The sequence below is a fragment of the Pongo pygmaeus genome, chromosome 11 (assembly GCF_028885625.2).
Source record: "Pongo pygmaeus isolate AG05252 chromosome 11, NHGRI_mPonPyg2-v2.0_pri, whole genome shotgun sequence".
Classification (NCBI taxonomy): Eukaryota; Metazoa; Chordata; class Mammalia; order Primates; family Hominidae; genus Pongo; species Pongo pygmaeus.
Genome location: NC_072384.2, coordinates 33632455 through 33653881, shown reverse-complemented (window position 1 = coordinate 33653881; position 21427 = coordinate 33632455). Strand labels below are relative to the sequence as shown.

General features: G+C 37.8%; 1 protein-coding gene across 8 annotated transcripts in view; it reads right to left on the bottom strand.

Annotated features, from left to right (window-relative positions):
• The window catches only part of MGAT5 (alpha-1,6-mannosylglycoprotein 6-beta-N-acetylglucosaminyltransferase), a 339082-nt gene that overhangs the window by 96620 nt on the left and 221035 nt on the right, over positions 1–21427 (bottom strand). For all 8 annotated transcript variants that reach the window (XM_054478910.2, XM_063647391.1, XM_063647390.1 and 5 more), the window contains 4 exons: positions 19870–20031; positions 16540–16709; positions 13221–13355; positions 8335–8468 (listed from right to left, as the gene is read on the bottom strand). In XM_054478910.2, the coding sequence (XP_054334885.1) occupies positions 8335–8468; positions 13221–13355; positions 16540–16709; positions 19870–20031 (601 nt within the window). The remainder of the gene's footprint in view (positions 1–8334; positions 8469–13220; positions 13356–16539; positions 16710–19869; positions 20032–21427) is intronic.

The following is a 21427-nucleotide window of genomic DNA, read 5'->3' as shown; positions in this document are numbered from 1 at the left end:
GGATCATTTTTCTCCTCAAAATATTGAATTATAGTTAATGATGTGAAGCTGAAGCATCAGAGAGTTCTTTTGTGCATCCAAAAAAAAAAAAAAGGATTGATGGATAGAGACAGGATTGGCATATGGATTGATACAGTAAATGGTTAATTGTAGAATCTAGATTTGTGGGTTTCTAGTAACATTTCTTCTATTTTTTTGTACGGCTGAAAACATCATTTAAAATACTGAAGAAGAATACTGGTTGTCATCATATTCATGCCTTTTTGCTGATCCTGATAAAACCGATGGTAGAAAAAAATTCATTGAAAAATAATTATGTCACACAAGAAATCTGGATTAAAAAACTATACATAGTAACGTTATGCTTCAAATTTTACAAAAACTGATTTTTTTTCCCCAAATGGTGGTGATACTAGTTTCTTCAAGAGAGAAGGCTGGGATGCAGGCTAGGGAAACTGTAATATAAGTTGAGCTGAGAAGACGAGCACCTAAATTGTTGACAAAAGGCACTTCAGGGTAAAATTTTCAAGTGTCAAAAAGCAATTTAGGAGGGAATGGACTCCTTAGAAGAGTAACACTCCTGAAAGCTGAGACCCAGACTGAAGGAACCATGAGGCTGATCCTAATCCTCACTGGTCTGCACAGAACTTAAAGGCAAGAGCCCTCCTGATTCAAGTTAAAGGCCAAAATGGCAGTTTCAATCACAAATAGCTCCTTTGGTCATCATGCCCTAAAAATAAAATTGTACATGGAAGTTAACTGATCCTTAGCTACAGCCAAAAGGCTTATTATCTGCATGAATGGGAATTGACTTGGTTCTAAACTTCCTGTTTTGCCAGGCAAAATTTTTGATCCACAAGCCATCATTCAATTTGATCATGCAAATAAAAATGGCTGTGAGCCCCAAATCCTGGGAGAAATTCAGGGTTGGAATGTCAATGATACTGACAATCATTATGGTCTGAATGCCACTTGAAAGCTCAAAAATGTGAGTAAGTTCCCTGGGAAGACACAAGAAAGTAAGATGAGGCCACTGGCCTAAAGAAGTTTCTACAATCTTAAATTTGTACAACAGTCTCCTTCCCTACATTGTTGCATGGATTAAAAACATAATAGGCAATATTGTTCATTCTAGTTTAATTCTATCAATAAAAGACTTTCTGAATGCCTACTATGTGCCAGCCACTCTTCAGGATGTTAGCATTCCAGCAATAAACAAAGCAGCTAAAATTCCTGCCATTATATATCTCAGATTCCAGGGAAGGAAAAAGAAAATAAAAGTAAGTGAAACATAAATACTGGGTAGCAATAAAGTTATGGAGGAAAATAAAGCAGGGAAGGGGAGTAGAAAGTTGGGGAAGGAAGGAGTTGCATTTTAAAAGAGGTCACAGTCAGTCTCACTGAAATGATATTTATATTAAAAACCTGAAGGAGGAGATAGGGAAGTCTAAAAGAAGAATGTTCCAGGAGATGGGACAACCAATGCAAAGGTCCTGAGGGGGAGTGTGCCTATTCTACTCAAGAAACAGCAAGGAAGTAGAGAGAAATGAGCAAAAAGCCGCATAGTAAGCAACAGAGTCTTGAGGACCCTGGGAAAACTTCCCTCTAGTTGCCACAACTAGGATGTTCCCCACCTCTGCGTTCAAATTTTCCCTGCTCCATTCACCTGGGTCTGTAATTTCTAAAGTGGAAGTATGAGAAAGTCTTATTTTTGTGTACCTCCTGACTCCACTGAAAGTAAGCTTCTGGAGAACAGAGACTTAGACATCCCACAGATGGTCAGGGGACACACACTGAACAAGAGGATAAAATCGACAACCAAATAAAGATTCCAATCTAACTCTTAAACTGACACTCATAAGGAACAAGAAAATACTTAGGCTTAGTCAGCTCTGTAGCCTTTACTAAGGAGCACCTTACAAGGATTTGGGAAAGAGGAGGAGGGGGTAAAAAGAAAAAAAAAACCAAAGAGGTGGAAGGTGAAATGAGAAAGTTCTAAACACCTCTAGAATCCCCAATCTGCTCTTCTCTCCACTTTGTTATAGCTCCCTGTCTTTTCTGCTCCAAATTTCCACAAGTACCAAGAAATGCTGAATATTCTCCAGCCTTGACTATACAGAATGTGAGCACCCAGAAGGCAAATTCTTCTGTGTCTTCACATTGTGAATGACAGCCAAAATGTTGCAGGTACTTAACACATACATGCATGAGTAAAAATAAAATAAATAAAACTATACGAACATAGTTTGCTCAGGCAATGTAGTAAATGCTCTATGGTAATGATATGAAAAGTGAGGCTGTTAAGCAAACTGATTTCAAAGGTTATTGAAATTTTTGTAGGATATAAAAATAAGATCTGAGATCTGAAACCAGGGATGGTGTATCTTGTAATGCCTGCTATTGCTACTTTCAGCCATCAACTCTAGGGAAAGAGGAAAAAACTCAATTAGATAAAGATGATTTACCACTGCCAATGTTTTTATACAAGCCAGATGAAGTTGTAAATGTGGGTGTGGTGCAGATAATTAGAGCTATCCAAATACTGGAAAATTTACAGTGCAAGTGATCAATTTTAGAGCTTTCTCTTCTAAATGGTAAAGGCAAATGCCTTTGCTCTTATTTTTCTGTGCGGGCAGATTTCTTGCATTTATTTACTGAGATGTAATGCACCTTGTTTGAGACTGTGAAAAATAAAAGATTGCCTTCAGGAATTTAAAACAAGCCGTATGCATAGTTAAATAATACCTAAATATAAGCCAAGCCAGGTACCTGGCAACCATAAAAAAAGCATCAGTTAAGTCTCAACAAGAGATAACAAAAGCATCCCCAAATAACTATGACTTAAGAACTAGCCACTTGAGTGTAGAAGAGTCTTGGACACAATGGTTTTAAAATCTGAGTAGAGTCTTGAAGGAAAAAAAAGATGATACATTAAGTGAAAAAAAAGGAGATACAAAATTTTAGTACGTATGTGACAAATATGTAAAAATATACTTGTGAAAAAGATAAAAGTTACACCAGGGTTAGGGGAGCCTTTTTCAGGAGGAGGAAGTCTTTCCCTGTTTTTGTAATTGGGTTACATTTCTTTATAAATTTGATTGGAAAATTGGAGGAAGTCACTTAAGTAGAGTTTTAAAGAAAAAATTAAAGTTTGCTTCTCAGGGACCAGCAAGCTATTGGGTGAGACTGGGGCCAGGACCTGGGGAGGAATATAGTCGGGAGTTGAGGCCAGAGAGCCTAAGGTCTTGAATACTTTGCTGTGGAGTTTGAAAATGATCCCATGGACAAAAGGAAGGCACTGCAGTCTCTGAGGAGAAATAGCCTGATCCAAGCTGAGCTTTCAAGAGCTGGTTTTTGTGGCTGGAAAGCCTTAGCGCCTAGTTCAGAGGTCAGGTTAGCATGTGGACAGGAGGAGCGAGCAGGAATGGGGGCCTAGAAGGAGAAACAACCAGACTTACCAGATTCCTGGGGAAAAACCATCACTTAATAGATCTAATCAAATGGCCTTAGTATTGTCTGGCCACCAGTCCCTCCAGAAGCTGCTTAGGAAGGTGTCAGGAATAGTTTATGTGGACACCACCTAAAATGCTTCACCGCAAAGAGAACACATGACGACGGTGGCGCCAGTGAACTTCTGAGACTGGGGGCAAAATAATACAGAAATGCAAGGTTTTTCAACTTGTAGAAACCCCACCAACTTAGGAAATGAGTTAGAGGAGAAACAGAAGGAGCCTTAAAGTGAGACGTGTACCATGAATATTTAAGAACGCAAACAAATTCCGGTCCAGCGTATTTCACTTCACTGCTCCTCAAGATGCATCCCAATGGTGTATTTTTCTTTATCTTCCCACTGGGTTCATTTGGACTGGCCTTCCCCACGCTCTCTGTCTGCACATGAACCACAATACTGCTACATCTTACGATAAGGCAGCTAGTCCTGAAGACTTGGTTCCTCAAGTATAGCACTCTATTTCTGCAGTCTCCAAACTTTTCATTGTGCATTCCATCAGTAGAACACAATCTAAGCACACAGGAACCTGAGTACATCCTTAGTATATGTGCATATTTATACAGAAATTATATAATGATTACTATCCAGCTCATATATTAAGCACTAGTATTTGTTTCACTTTTGAAAAATTAACAAGAAATAAATATAACTTTTGATATTCAAAGGAATGGTATTTCTCTTCAGACCACTAAAATAGCCACATTGACCCAAAAGGTAAAGGAATGGAGGGCTCTATGGGAAGGACCTAGCTGGATTGGACCCCAGGCCTTTGTCACATGGGAAGAAAGGGACCCTCTTGCAAGCATGCATCCAAGTTCACTGTGGGCAGTCGCTGGAAAACAGAGTGCAGGAGCTATTTTTTTGTTGTTGTTGCAAATTTTCCAGCTCAGACACATCTCAATAGGATAAAGGTCTCAAACTGCTTTATTTCTCTATTCATTTCCATATTTCCTCCATTCAAGTCAGCCTCATCCATGAGAAAGTTTTCCATCAACCTGTTACTTGATGGATTTAGCGACCGCTGATGATGACTGTTTTGCTCTACTGTCTCATCAGGAGTTTTATAATGCTCATTTTCTAATTCATTCCTTTTGCATTTATTAGTTGTGATTTCTCCATAATTAATGACTTTCTCTCATCAAGTATTTGATTATCTTCAAATACAATTTGTGCTAGAAAGGCATGATCAAAGCTGAATCTTTTCACTTTATTTTTTACAGTAATGAGGTAGTATCCTAGCAATTTGCGAAGGTGACCCACTACACTTTGTGGAGTTTTCTTGGTTGGTGTATCATTCCGGAATCTAGAATCTTTAGGTACTCCCCTCTTTTTGTATACTAAAGATCGTGGTTCCTACAACATACCTATAACAGTTTCAAGTAACAATATAAATATTTCCACTACAACTGTATAGTCAAAAGATTGTCTTTTAAAGCCACTTAAGTAATAATCTTCTCTGTATGAGAGGTTAACACCAACCTCACACGTACGGCTAGGTTTGTCTCTGTTTTCAATTTTTAGTGAATGCTTTTCTTTTTTATTTGAATTTTTATTGTGGTAAAAAAACAAGTAACACTAAATTTACCATCTTAACCTTTTTTAAGTGTTCAGTAGTGTTAAGTATATTCACACTGGTATGCAAGAGATCTTCTGAACTTTTTCATCTTGTAATACTGAAATCCCATAGCCATTAAACACTAATTCCTCCTCCCAACTTGGTAACCACCTTTCTGCTTTCTGCTTCTATGATTTTGACTACCTTAGATACTTTACGAGTGGAATCATATGGTATTCATCCTTTTGTGACTAGCTTATTTCGCTTAGCATAATATCCTTGAGGTTCATCCATGTTGTAGCATATGACAGGATTTCCTTCCTTTTTAAGGCTAAATAATATTCCATGTATATGTATACTACGTTTTCTTTATCCACTTGTGTGGATGGACATTTGGGTTGCTTCTATCTCATGGCTACTAGGAATACTACTGCAGTGAACATGAATGTGCAAACACTTTTTCGAGATCCTACTTTGAATTCCTTGGAGTATTTCTCTTTTTAAATTAGGTAAAACATTTACATGGTCCTAAAATCAAAATAAGGAACATTAAGAGACATCACCCTTCTAGCCCCATCCCTGGATACCTTTATCCAATGGGAATCACTTTATCCAATGGCAATCACTTTTATTAGTTTATTTATCCTTTCATTGTTTCTTTTGGGAACATAAGTTCATTCATATATACTAACATGACCACACACACTCTTCCTCTGTATCTGACATATATAAAAGGGAGTAGCTCTACATTGTCCTGCACGTTGGCTCTTATCACTTAAAATATCCTAGACACACCCCTCCTAGAATGAAATCTTTCCTCATTTCTTTTTATAGCTATGTAGTACTTCACTCTATTAATGGACCATATTATTCACTCAGTCCCCTATGATGATTACTTGGGTTGTTTCTTGTTGCTTCTTATTACAGATAGTGCTGCACTAAATGCCCTTGAGCACATGCCACATCTTGATTTTGCTCATTATCTTTGGGATAGATTCATATATACGAGGTGCTTAAGTTGAAGAAAGAAAATGCAGAGGCGGTTTTGCTAGATGCTGACAAACACCATCCCCACTGGGGTAGTAGCATGCTGCATTCTAACCACTAGGGTTGAAGAGGGCTGGTTTTGCTCACTGCGCCATCAGAATAGCTATGCTGTTTAATTTTTGCATTTCTGCCAGCCTGTACGTGGGACATGGTATCATGGTGCAGTTTAAAAATGCATTTCTCTTACTGTGATTGAGGTTAACATCTTTCCATATGTTCAGAGCAGTAAATTTCTCTTTCCTCTAAACTGTTAATAGCCTTTTCCCATTTTTCTGTTGGAACATGGAACTTTTTCTTCTCAATTTTTATATGTATGTATGTATATACAAGGGTCTATGTTAGTAATTTAGCCCTCTGTGATGTGATTTGCTTATGATGTTACTGGTTGTTGTTTTGCCATACAGGTTCTTCTTTTTTTAAAATACAGTCAAGCACATCAATTTTCCCTGATTTCTGCTGAATTCTGAGTCATGGTTAGGAAACTTACTCCCTTCCCAGGTTAATAGAAATTAATCCATGTTTTTGTCTTCAGTTACATTTTAAGCAGTGAATTTCTTTCAATTTAATCAACCAATACTGCTGAAATTCTCCATCCATGGAGAACAAAATAGGTTTGCAGGACTCTGAATTCCAATATTCTAAAATAGAACTTTAGGTTTTCCAGGAAAAAAGAAACCTCTCTTCTCTATTCCCTGGAAACTCCATCTCTTGTAGGGCACACGCCTGCCATATCACCCAGTGGTTTTAGTTACTTTGAACACAGTTAATGTTTTATTTCACTTGGTTTAACACATAGGTCACTTCTTAGGCTATTCTGTGCCACCTTATCCCATCCTTCAAAGTTACACAGCAAAGTCAAACCAGAGGCACACTCTGAGCATCCTCACCACACTGAAAGCCATCTGTTATCTAATGTGCCAAAAATCAATTTGCCCCATGAACTGTGCCCCAGGGAAGGTGTGTAATAGCAGGATGATACAGCTCCATGAACAATAATGTTTATGAAGCATACAACACACTTTCACAAATCTGAGCTTAACAGAACACTTAACGATGAGTTGATTTTTAAAATTACTCTCCATTCTTAATTCTCCCTTCTCATGCCTAACACCCAAAGATTAGTCCAATGCATTCGCTGTTAACATTTAGTGAGTGTGAGACAGGGGTCACCTTCAGGTAGCTGCATACAAGGGGGAGGGGCAACCACATGGGAAGAAGATCACGAAGGGGTCTTTTGGGTCTTGGTTCCACAAAACAAACAGATTCATCTCAGAAGTTATAAAGTGGAAACCTCTGGATTAAAATTATCCTGATAATTTTAGAAAATAGGAATTCTCTCAACAACCAAATTATCTCATGTGGCCTTTCACTTCTGGAATAGGACTTCATCTCATTACTAAGGACTACTGACTTATAAAATAAACTTATTTTTGGTACAAACACTATCAAATGTGGTTTTTTGAGTTCACAGTCCTCAGCTAATTAGAAATGAGGCCAGTGCCAGGTAAACAGAAAGCAGCAGGAAGAAATGGTAAAAGTGGGAAAATAACCCTATAGAAACAGAAAATGTCTAAGAGCCTAGCATCTGTGGTCAGTTAATTCATCATCATTTGGTGTGCTATTCTTACTATATCGGCTCATGAAATAATCACTGCTGCTGAAAACAATGACATCTAGTCAGCAAGAGAAGGTAAAATTTCATTCTGGGCCTAAGATTGAAAAAATCAGTAAAATACAAAACTGAGTTTAAAACAGTTCCATTTTTAAAAAGCTATTTTTTCTTTAAAAAGTTTGATGCTTAAATAATTAAGGTTTAATTATGTGGAAAATAGATCTGCATGAAAGACTTCACCCCTCATTAGTGACAAAGTGTACCCTAAATAGCATCCATGTGACATAAAATGTGTTTAGTGCCTGCCAATCTAAAGTAACTGCAAAGTCCTTTCCCAAATAGTTTCTAATGATACTTTGTATTGAACATTTTTTCTCCAGAACATTTTCAAGGCTTTTCAAAAAATGTTCATGTGGCCTTTTGATTTCAATTAAAAAACAAAAACAAAAACAAAAAAACAAATTCAGTAATTCCCAAGGAAAAGGTTCAACAGCACACACTTCTACAGCTAATGGTCCTGAGAATCATAACCCAAAATAGATGGCGGCTAATTTTCCCATCTATCTTTGGTGGCATTCTGGAAAGCATACATGAAACAGGAATACTCACGGAACATGGTATAAAACTGCTGAGGGTTCAGATTCCATTTTCCCCAAGGGGTCTTGTGGCCTTTCGATTGGGCATAATTTGCATGATTAAATTCGGGTTCAGTACCAAATGAATCAAGGACTCGGAGCATGCATCTGAAAGAAAAAAGCAATGTGTTTAACACTACATACCTGCCCCCAAAGTTGAAAAGGTAAAAGCTCTAACCCTTCCTTCAAGACTACTAAAAATAGGTAAATCCTTTTAAATAGAAGCAGGACCAGACAAGAATTGTGATGTTTTAGAACAGCTTGTGTACCAAACATCTACTTGTGTCACTTTAGAGTCTGAGACATCACAACAGCAGATACGATTTGCTTCAGATCGGGTAACTAATTACAGAGGATCATTCAACTACCAGCAAAATAAAAAGTTCTATGAAAGCTTGAACTGGGGACTGCCATGTTCAATGCTGTACCCCCAGCACCTAGCCAGAGCTGAGCACACAGTAGGTGTCTAATCAACTGATGCCGAAGAAACAGAGCTACCATCTATAGAGGTCTTATTCTGCTTAAAGCATATGACACTTGTTATCTCTAGGAGCAATCATTCAACGTTTTCATCAATTGGAGTATTTGACTTTACATTAAGCTTAGAATCTCATTCAATGGTTATTGAATGAGTATTTTTTTTATATATCTGATAGTAATAGAACTTTATTTGCTTTCTCCTAGAACTTGAAGAAATACAAGTGAAAATGTTTTGTTTACTATTCCACCAAAGCCATAAACCAGGGCCAAATCTGGTCTACCGCCTATTTTTGTATGGTCTGTGAGCTTAGAATAATCTTTACATTCTTAAATGGTTTTTAAAAAATATTTTGTGACATGTACAAATTATATAAAATTCCAATTCCCATGTTCAAAAATAAAAATTGTATTTGAACGCGGCCATACCCTGTTGTTGACCTATTGTCTATGGCTGCTTTCATCCTGTAACAGCACAGCTAAGTAGCTGCAGCGACGCATATATGGCTCAAAAAGCTTACAATGTTTACTAGCTGGCTCTTTTCAGAAAGTTTTCTGACCACTGCTCTAGAGTGCACGAAGAACAACCAACTGGAAGAAAGGAATCAATCCCAAAACAAAATTTATTGATTTTGGTAATATTTCATCACTGACTTTCAAAATATTTGATGTAAATTAAACTTGAGGATGGCCAATAAAAGCAGCTCTATTTTCTATTATGTATCAATAATAACTTCTGAATAACTTTTAGAAGACTAAGGAGCATAAAAGTTAAGATTGAAACCCACATTTTAGAATCAGATGATGGCAATGACTTTTAAAAATCTGGCTCAGTGTTTTCCTACTATCAGAAAAGCATTCTTTCAACTTTTATTTTCACTTCAATGTATGATTCAGGGGAAAAAAATCCAAACACGAGAATGGACGTTTTAGGAAGTACACTCATAAATTTTCATTTCTGTGTGCTAGTTTTCTCATTAGAGATCACTACCGTTTGTCAAGGCCAGGAAGTGAAGAAAAGAAAGGCAGGCAGGCCACCACCACAAGTCAAATACAAGCTAACCACAGGAGGAATTTCCCTGTCTGAGATTCTTGTGTGGCTCTCACGGAATATGCTCTCATCATAGCGGCAGTTCTCACAGTATCATCAAAGATATGTCACTGGCCTGGTGGCCAATAGGTGGGCAGAAATAAAGCCCACAGTCCCAAAAAAAGAAAGCTAGGGACCCAAGGAACTGATCAGTGTTTGTTTTCTTTGCTCTCTGAATAGCTCAGAGCATCCCTTTCCACTTCTTGATAAAACATACCCATTTCTTAACTTATATTTTTCCGCTTAAAAAAAGATGTACAAGGAACTGGTTTGAGCCAGTACATACTCTTCTGCAAAAGCTGGCAGTGTTAATGGTGGCAGCTCTGCAGGTCACTGCAAAAAGCGGGAGGAGAAGATAGGACCCATGCTGATTTGTGGGGCTGGGGAATGCTCCACTCCTACCAGAGAACCAGAGCTGGGATTTGCCAGCACTACTTTGTGAGTCAAAGATTATAGCATTCTGTGCAGGCAAAGCAGGGAGAAATGGGCCACTGTGGTCATGTGGAGCCTTGGCTTGAAGGCTCAGCTTCTTCCATTTATTGGTAATTGACTCCAACAGTCTACAGCCATCCTTGGTATCTGGTGGATTGGTTCCAGGACCCCTGTGGACACCAAAATCCAAGGATACTCAAAAGTCCCTATATAAAGTGGTATAGTACTTTCACATAACCTATGCACATCCTCTCATATTTAAATCATCTCTAGATTACTTATAATGCCTAATATCATATTTGTATTTTTATTATTGTATTATTATCTTTTTCCTTCAGATATTTTTGGTCTGCGGTTGATCCGTGGATGTGGAACTCATGGATATAAAATGCTAACGATATACTCTTCTCTAGCTTTGGCTGGTGACCATATTTTTAACTTGAAGTTTTATTATTGTTATTTTTGATTTGGGCAATTAAAACAAATCCTGATGAGTAAAGTTGTCTGCTAAGGGCCTAACTCCTGAAAGCCTGGACTTTGCACAGTGCCTAGATGTAAGCTATGTGGCACTGGGCTCTTCCTGAAAGAGGAATGGAATGATCGGATGTCTCTCAGAAATTTATAATTCGACATCCTTTTACTTGAGGCTTTGGCTTGGGAATTACTTTTCTAGCTTATCTAGGTTTAATTTATAAAGCACAGACAGGACACTGGACTTGGTCTATGACATGGAAGGTTTGACACTATAGTTTTCCTTCTTCAATCACATCCTGCATCTGTGTGTTTTGCAACTATTTTTATAATGTGTTGCTAATATTTATGTCTTCCCTCTAATGTCTCTGTGTCTGGAGTATCATAGGCAGACTAATGACTTAAAAAGATGTTTGTTTTGATCCCCAAGGCAGCTTGTCTTCCTGTAACAGGGATCGCAGCAGCCATGCCAAATAACTCCTGGAAACTTCTCTTTGCTCTCAGCCACACTACTATGAAATGGATGTTCAGGAGCTCCTTGCCATGCCCTAATTTCTAATCTGGTGTTTGACATAAAACATGGCATATCTTGGACTACTTGCAGTTTACTTTCTTGTATGTCCTTCAACAAAGGCCTTGTAGGAAGTAAAATGCGTATGAGTTTTGCAGTACCTAGCAGAATACTAGTTGTGTAGGCATTTAATATATGTTTAATTGAATTTCCTAGGTCCCTACGTAAATTGGACAAAATTTACAATTATTTTTCCAAGACCAACTGGCCTCAAGGGTTTGCTCCTAATTGAAAGATCAGATAACAGCAATACATTTAATGGAATACATTCCATTAAATTTCTGATTTTTAAAAGGGAAAATTTTAAATTTTCCCTGACAATTTCTAATTTTTAAAAGGGAAAGAAATCAGCCAGAAACTTCCAAGAGGATCTGAGTAGGCTTTTAATGGAATCTTTGCTTCATCATACCACAAAGACTGCAGAGCTAAAGCACTAACAGACCTCCTGCCAGGTAATAATCATTAACATAGATGATTTATTAAAGAAAGGCAGATAAACATTACACTCATCCATAAAACCCCCTCTGAGATGGTGCCTTTTCATCCAACAAGAATCAAATACCAATCAACGGTGACCATTTTAATAACAAAATTATCCTTTTTTAATTCACCTAAACACTACCACTGAGAATATTTTTCCATCCAAAGAACTCTTCTTAACAGCGAGGATATGTGAGTCAAGGGAAGCCTGTACCGTGTAGATTCCTTTGCACATTTATCAGATGTCTGCCATTTACAAAATGGTAGAAAACAACAGCTCTACTTCGGTCAAGATTTCAAGAAACAAGCCAAAAACCAGAAAAACACCTCACGCAAAAGGTAGAGCACTATCTTGGCCCGCAGCAAGTTTTTAGTTTTGCTTTTTTTATATTTACGTGCCATTTACATTGTTAAATATATTTAAGTTTATTCACCTTTTAAAACTGATTTTTTAAAGGAAACTTTTAAAGACCATAAATAAAACCCAGTATTGACTGCCATAAATGCAAGATAACAACCAAAAAAAAGCATATAACCTTTAGGAAGTATTTTACAATTCAGAATAGACACTTTTGCCTGCTGAATGCTGAGACTCACAGCTACTCTCACATTGCTAAAAATGCATGTGTTAAAAGTAGTGTCGGAGATAGAGTAGCATCAAACTACACCTTTTCTCAAAAAGACTGAAAGAAAATTGAAAAATTAATAAATTTCATTATATAATTCATTGTGATTTAGTGCCATGTTTGTATATACCAGGTAAAAGCATTTCAAATACTAAATCGTGGTCCCAAACCCACACTCAGGCAAACAGTGAGCTACTCTACTAAATAACAAAGACTGCACAGAGTACACATGTACCACAGTCATACTAATCTTAATGGGCTTATCTTAAAAAGTGCAAGACCCCAGCATTCAGATAACGTATTCCCAGATTTCCCTTCCAGGAATGACAAGAATACTGATGAGGTAAAGGGTAAGAAAAGCGAATCATGATCTAAAACCCATGGAACACAAGAAATGACACTACATATTTTATCAAAATTGTTATTTGATTAAATAGATGACACCGGCATACGCATACTGAGAGGAAGGCTAAGTATTAATATTAGTCAAGGTAGAAAGGAGGTTGACACTTGTTTTCTAAGAAACCCATGAAAATAATGAATAGCCATAGAAAGTACAAAGTCACTGAGAATCTGAATTTCAATTATGAATGAGCAACACTCCATACAGCTGAAAAGATACTATTTGATAAGCTTTTTCTACCCACAACCATGCAACCTTTGTTAAGGAGGGGGAAAAAAAGCCTTAAGTCAGAACACCATGTAGCACTTACTGGTAATGAACCCAGGATGGTCCAAGAGTTTTCTTGAATTGAGCAAGTCCTACAATATCAATATAAATGAGCTCAACAATTCTGTCTCCTACAGTTGGGCAGCCAGATCGGTTTCCTACAACCTTCTTCATGATTCTAGAGAAACGGCAAAAGAGAGGGGAGAAAAAAGAGAAAAATCATTTACTTAAAAGGTAATAAACTTGGCAACTTTAATGGGCAAATAGCACCCCAAGAATCCTTATTAGAGATGACAGCATGGCCCTTTCAAATCTGCTACCTATATAAATTATTTCCATCCATTAAGGCCAACCCAGTACCCTGATTCTGACTCTTGCAAAAGCAAATGGTGGCATATAAACACAGTCTTTGAAATCAAGGAAGATATGGGTCTGACTCCATCACCACTATGTAGCAGCTGTGAGACCTTAAACAAGTTACCTACCCTCTCTCAGTCTCTTTGCTCATCTTCCAGAAAACAAGGACTGGATACAAAGAGCATTGGATACCAATCTCTCAGGGGTTCTTCACAATGAGATAGTGAAAAGAAAGTGCCTAATGAATACCAGATACTCAATAACTTAGTTTTCTCCCCCAGAGCCTGTTCTTACCGCTTAGCACCCTTACTAACCTTCCCCTCCCCTTTTTCTAAATGTCTTCAATTTCTAGCCTCTATAGTATTAACTTCTTTCTACCTGCCTCATACTGTTCCTTAACTTTTTCTCTTATGTCAAATTTTTCCTCCTCGCTTGACCATATTACAGAACTGGCACTATGGTTTATAGTTTTTTTTATCACCCTTTCCCCCACCCATGCATCCATCCACACAAAACCATACTTGCACTCAGAGCATGACGATGTACTTGATTGGTAGGCCAACTTCATGTGTAGGAACGAGTCAGTGCTAACCCTACTGCCATCCACTCACTAATCAGTCACCACTGTTGCTTATCCCTGCCCACACCCCACGATAATCCTTCACCAAATTATGGATATCCTGCTTCAAAGGAAAAGAGTCACAAACAGGACTCTGCTTAACAGCTCTGTACTACCACCACATCAGCCACCCTTCTTCCTCTCCCCTGTTTATGAAAGAGCTAGGTTCTGCAGAACCAGTTTCCTCCCAAGTGTCAGAAAACCCTTTCTGTTAAGGGCCAGACAGTGATTATCTTCATCTTTGCAGGCCATACATTCTCAGTCACAACTGGCCCATTCTCCCGTTGTGAAATGAAGACAGCTATATATGATACGTAAACAATAGGCATGGCTGTGTTCCCATGAAACTGTATTTACGAAAAAAGACAGAGGGCTGATTTGGCCTGCTGAGCCATAGTTTGCTGATCTCTGGTCCACTCCATGTTCAGTGTTTCCCAAACTTGTCTGTATAATGAAATTACCTGGAGGCATCACAAAATACTTATGGCTGTGTCCTACCCCCAAGGGTTGTGATTTAATCAGCCTATGGCATGGTCTGTGGGATTTTTAAAAGATCCCCCAAAGTTAAAAAATAAATACAAAGATCTCCAGGTGGTTCTAAAGTACAGATATATTTAAAGACCACTGCTCTACACTGCTTCCACAATTATCTTCTTAAATAAAACACATCTAGCCCTGACCCCAGTGTGCATAAAGACTACTAGAGTTAAGTCCTCACTTAACATCATCAACAGGTTCCTGAAAACTGGAACTTTAAACAAAACAACAGATAGCAGGCCCTCCAATAAAGTCATTTCCTTCAAATCACTGGTTATAATGTTGATGAAAAAAATTGCTTTCATTTTACATAATTTCATTTATAGTCCTAGTTTCCAAGAACCTATCAACGATGTTAAGTGAGGACATACTGAACAAATTTTCCCTTGACCATCAAATTCAGTCTCTGACTGATAAATCCCTAACATGCCTTTCCTGACCTCCCCAGGCAGTAATTTTCCCTGGTACTACCACAGCACTCCATTTATTTACCTACCCACTCATTCATTCACCTATTTATTCCTTCACTCATTCATTTTATAAATAGTTATGTGAGTACTCATTACTTGCTAGGCACTATCTAGGTGCCCACTACACAGTGACAAACGACAGTCAGTTTTCTGCAATCCCAGTGCTTACATTCTAGCATCCACGTACACCTCAATTAGCACTAATAGAACCGGAATTAGTGTAATTATTTTTAATATGTTAGTTGTAATTATCAAAAGATTGGCAGCAAGGTCCTTGACCACAAGTTGGCCATCTCTGTATGTCCCACACCAAAACTAGCCTACAGAAGACACCAGATGAGTGACTGCTAACTATATAAATGCAGCCACTTTGTAGGTTGTGTATCCAATTTTTTTTTTTTTTTTTTTTTTTTTTTTTTGAGACAGAGACTTGCTCTGTCACCCAGGCTGGAGTGCAGTGGCATGATCTCGGCTCACTGCAGCCTCTGCCTCTTGAGTAGATGGGACTACAAGCATGGGCCACCACACCCGGTTAATTCTTGTATTTTTAGTAGAGACAGGGTTTCACCATGTTGGCCAGGTTGTTCTTGAACCCCTGGCCTCAAGTGATCTACCTACCTTGGCCTCCCAAAGTGCTGGGAGCCACCATATATTGTTTTAACATGTCTCTCATCTCAATGAGCTCTAGAATGTTCATTCAAGGTATTCCTTCTGGAAATATATGACATATAGCAACATGGCAACTTGACTGTTGGGTGGGAAGTCTCCATGGGCAGTAATCCTAAGCGACTGCAGGGGATGGAAGCATCCCTGCTCAGCCAGCTATGCCAATATAGAAGGGATTACAGGAGGGCTGGAGCTAGAAGCAAATTTCAGTGAAATGAAAAACCCAAGTAGAGTTAACAGACTCAGCTGAAAGTTGGCTAATTGAAAAAGGATTGGCTCAGGGCTTTCAGGAAATTTATTCTATCCAAATTGAATTACAAACAGGAACCTGCCCTGTTTTAAGATTTAGCAAGATTGATGTTGAGTAGGCAGTGGTATGAATTTCAGCAAGAGACAGGGAATTAGGAAAGTCAATAATGTTTTGTGCTACAGATGTTGGAAGCACCTGTAATAGCAAAGAATAAGCTCCTTAGTTTGAATTTTCTGGCATTCATTTATGAAGCCTCTGGAGCTTTCAGCGACAATAAAAACATATTATCCTTTTCACAGTGTATGTATTTAGCTCCTGAAAATAATCTTCTTATCTCCTGTTTAGTGAATTATCACTTTCATTTTCCTTGACAAAAAATTATACACTAATAGAGGTAATACTTTAAGAGTTTACAATTTCTTTTTTGTATTCTGATTTTAAAATTGAAAAGTAATCTCCTTACTCCTTGAGCTCAGCCAGTGAAGCTGAAATCCTAATGTCATGGCCCAGTAAGTACAGAGATGTAATTAAATCACTCCACTGAACTAATTCACCAAGAGGGCCACCACTGAAAGCTGTCTCTGCAATCTTAAATCCAGATTCCTTGGTCAGGAGTCCCAGGTGAACGAGGACCTGGAAAACAAAGAGGCATATACTGATTCACACTGAACCACATACAAAATGCACAGTAATGCGCCAAGAAATGATTGACCAATCCCAAAGTCATGTTTACATCCTAACAAAATCAAAGGGTGGGGAATGCTGTTTTTCTAGAAGGTACAAAGGAAGGAAATCATTTTTCATTGTGGTTTTAGAGAAACAAAATCACTGCAGCCCTTGGTATGGCTATGAGTACAAGGTATGGACAGATAATCCCACCTTTTAAAAGCACAATATATTTGTAAAATCGGGATTAAAGGAAGGTAAGACAGGACAGTATTTTCTAACACTATTGGTCTTTTATCTACAGCTAAAATACTTCTAACCTCTTACCATGGAAAATTTCAAACACATAGAAAGGCAAACATGACAATATAGTCAATGCCAAAGTAATTACTGTGTAGCTTCAACAATTATTAATGCATATTTAATCAATACCCCCATTTTCTCCCAACCCCTCTAGATTATCTCAAAGCAAATTCTAGACATATCCTTTCATCTGTAAATATTTCAGTATGTATCCCTAAAAGGAACAAACCTTCACTTGAAAAATATAACTTGAACATCACTATTATCCCTAAAAAACCTAGTAATTCCTTAACATCATCTGATATCCAGTTAATATTCATACTTCTTCAACTGCCCTTTATTTTTTCTAAGTGCACCTGTGTGATTCAAGAGTCAGAGAGCATACGTAACAATTGCCTCATGTGTCTCTTAGCCTCATAGAAAACAATGTACAGGTGTCTCTGTCTTGGGATGTTAGCAGTCCTGGATGGTCACTAGCTAGATCCATTAATCCATTATGGACTGCAAAATGATGATATTTTATAATTCCTTCTTTGTTTATTAGCTGGAATAACACCTCTCTATAAAGAGAAACTACTCCTCATCAACCATTTGGTCACCCTGAGGTAACTCTAAGGTTTGTATAGAAGGAGCCTGGTAAATATTTGATTCTTTCTCTTCATCTGCCAGTTTTTCAGAATAATAAACTTGTTCTTTAGCCTACTCTAATGATGATCTATAAGGATTTTTAATTAAAAAAATCATTATGACATCAAAGCATATTTGATATGCTTCAAAATATTGTGGATATTCCTCTCACTGACTATCCAATTGTCCCATCTAGGCCTGTGGTAGGCTATCCAAGCTGGCTCCTAAGTTCTTTTGACATGATCCTAGTCTTCTTTGATAGCTTCTCTGCACATGGGTAGACAGATGTGCCTGACAAGACTCTTCTAGGCTCAACAGGTACAACTTCTGTCTCGGACCTTAATAAGCCATTTTTCCAAGAACCTCTTATACCGCTTAGTAGAAATAGCATTTAGAGACTAAAGTGTGGGGCTTAAGGGACTCAATTTTATTACTGTTTATAGGCCTGATAGTGGCCCTAGCTAGGAAATTTGTTTTTCCTCAAAGATAAAACAAATCATGAGTTTGGACTGGTGCTTCCAATTCAAACTCAGTGTTATAGTGTTTTTACATAACATCACCAATCCTACCATCCATTAATTCTTCTCTTCCACACTGCAAATCTCACTTCTCAAAGACACTAACATAATTACTCATCTGCTTTACTCCAATGTTCACAATGGATTCAGAATGAGAATATCAATGCTACCACATATTACATGATTAATAAAAATGGTTTTAAAATGTTTTTACAGTTTTTTATCCTTTGTGATATCCCATCAGAAGTGTACAGTTTACTGTGTTCTAAAGTCACTAAGAATAGTCTTTTTCTGTGTGTTTCCATCAAAACTGGATGGATATATAGTCAGTTCATTTGTTTTACATTCCTTCTAATTTTTAGTTTTTGGTAATAACATTTCGTCTAACACATAAAATGATTCCAGCGTCAAATCTACAAAGTCAGATATATTCAGAAGTCTAGTTTCTATGGTAGTTTCTGTTGCCTCCATGCTAATCCCAACTCCCCTTAATAATTGGACCATTTTTTTTCTTATTGTAGTAAAATTCACCTAACATAAAGTTTACCATTTTAATGTATACGGTTCGGTAGCATGAAGCACATTCACATTATTGTGCAACCATCATCACCATCTCCTTTATTTTTAATTTTAGTTTATCAAAATAAGAAAAATATGTTTTCAAACTAAGAGCAAGAAGTAAATATATGTATCTGTGTATATCTTTATGTATACATAGATATAAATTCCCTCTCTTTCTTAAAAATAATGTAAACTATTCTCTACTTTTCTTCACCTAACAATATATCCTCAAGGTTACTCCACAGGAATATACAGAAAAATTCTTGATTTCTTTTTACAGCCCACCTGCACATCTGAACACATGCTCTTCCATACACAACCATTTGGTGACAGAATGTGCGGTCCTGTTGTCTCACAAATTCAAGAGATCTAGGCAAAACTGACCTATCAAACTGTGACTTGGGATCCTGCAAATGTATCTTTATTTTCTTTTTCAAACATATCAGATTAGTTGGATTAGGAATACCAAACTCATTTTTAAGTTTTTTAGATGTGGGAGCAAATTATTCACTTTGCTCAGTTCTGAAATCAGAACAGTTAATCTAAAGCCAGACCACCAAATCTATAGCTAACAGGGCATAAAGTCTTCTAAGCCCAGGGGTATTCGAGAGGTTTTCCAAGCCTTTCCTCATAAACTAGAAAGAAATGGCTCAAATTTAATCAAATTTCTCTCTCTCTCTCTCCTAGGGGCATAAGCAGAAGCACCAACCAGACAGAGTAACAATGAAACTCACTGGCTATCCAAAAGCCAGGGATGAAAAACAACAAAAATACAAAATTTTCATGATGATATAATAGGAAGCTCTCAAAGGTTGGATTCAGGTAAGGAAATGGGGGAAAGTTTCCTGATACTCCGACAAAGACAGGGTCAAAGGAAAAGTCTTACAGGCAGATATTCTGCTTGGCTTCACCCAAGAAACTTATGCCAGACCCTGCTAAGTGGGAGCATTGTAAGTGGGGAAAGGACAACCCAAAAACAGCTGTACAAGAGACTGAGCAGATTCACCCTGAGGGAATATCATTGGAGATATGACATTTCTCTTAGTCTTGTTTCCAAGCAAAATCAAATTTTAAAAGAAAACTGGCATCTAACTGCACTGAATTAATAAGAAACTCACTTTCTTCCGCTTTCTCTTTTCAAGGTTCTGCTTGTCTGCCAGGGACTTGATTGCTTGGATCCATGCGTCAGCCATTCGCCGGATCCGTAGTCTCATCCACCGGAATTCTTCATGCTTTTTCATCATACTGTAGAGAATATTAAAATCCGTACGAATTTCCGCCTAGCAACAGAAATTTAATAAAATGAATAGAAGATAAAAAGTCAGAAAGCACAATAGTTTTCATGATGTGACATTTGAAAACTTAAAAGGGTTAGTCAATTAAATTGAGAGCTTCAAAAGTAAGCCTTGTCTGCTGCAGCTTTGACTTTAAGGTCCCAGGATTGCAAATTGAAGCAAAGGCTGCTGACTGCTGATCTGCCGGAAGGGACGTCATTAAAAAATTAGAAATTGAGAAAAGCAGCACAGGCATTACAAAGCTCTGAGCTATGTTAAAATGCAGTTTTTATAATGAGTATGGTTGATGTACCTTGAAATTCTCAGCACTCAAATTTACTGTGCCACTTGGATCTACCACAGGACAGCAGACTTCTAAGAAAACTGAAGTCAATTCTTAGCAGGCTGTTTGACAACGTGGAAATTGCCAAAAAGCCTCTTTCTGTCCACAGAGTTAAATAGGGAAATAAATGCTCATCTTCTGGTTTTGTCCCAGTCCAAACAAAAATTCATTGTTTTCTAAGGAATTTAAAGAGCCAGGAATACTACTTTTCTGCTATGAGTGAGAACAATTTAAAATTCCAAACAGAATAACTTAAAAGCCAGGAAGAATATTTTCCCTAATGCTCTGGATAATATAGCTGGATACAACCAGTGATTGGAATAATAGAGAAACATAATAACCAGTATTTATTTCACAGAACATCTCAAACATGCTGAATCCACCTTTTCAGTCACCACGATAGCTCATTCTGAACACTCATCTCTTTTCTTTCTTTATCCCTCTTTGAGATAGGGTCTCACACTCCCACCCAGACTGGAATGCAGTGGCATGATCACAGCTCACTGGAGCCTTGAACTTGGGCTCAAGCAGTCCTCTTGTCACCTCAGCCTTCCAAGGAGCTGAAACTATAGGCACACACCACCACGCTCAGCTAGTTTTTAAATTTTTTGTAGTGATGGGGTCTTGCTGTATTGCCCAGGCTGGTCTCAAATGGCTGGCCTCAAGCAATCCTCCTGCCTCAGCCTCCTAAAGTGCTGAAATTACAGGCATGAGCCACCACATCCAGTTTCATTTCCCTTCTTGACTAAACAATATCCTACGACTCCTGTGGTTTACAGCATGGATCAGCAAACTACAGCCCTTGGGCTAAATCCTCACTGCTTGTTTTTGTGCATAAAATTTTACTGGAACTCAGCCATGCCCCTTCATTTACATATCATATACGGCTGCTCTCTGTGCTACAATGGCAGAACTGAGGAGCTGCAATGAGACCAATATGGCCTGCAAAGATGAAACTATTTACTATCTGGGTATTTTGTAGAAGTTTGCTGATCTATGGTCTAAAGAGTAAAGACTTAAGCTTTTAATGGGGCAACAAGTACTTTCACAGTCCCCTTC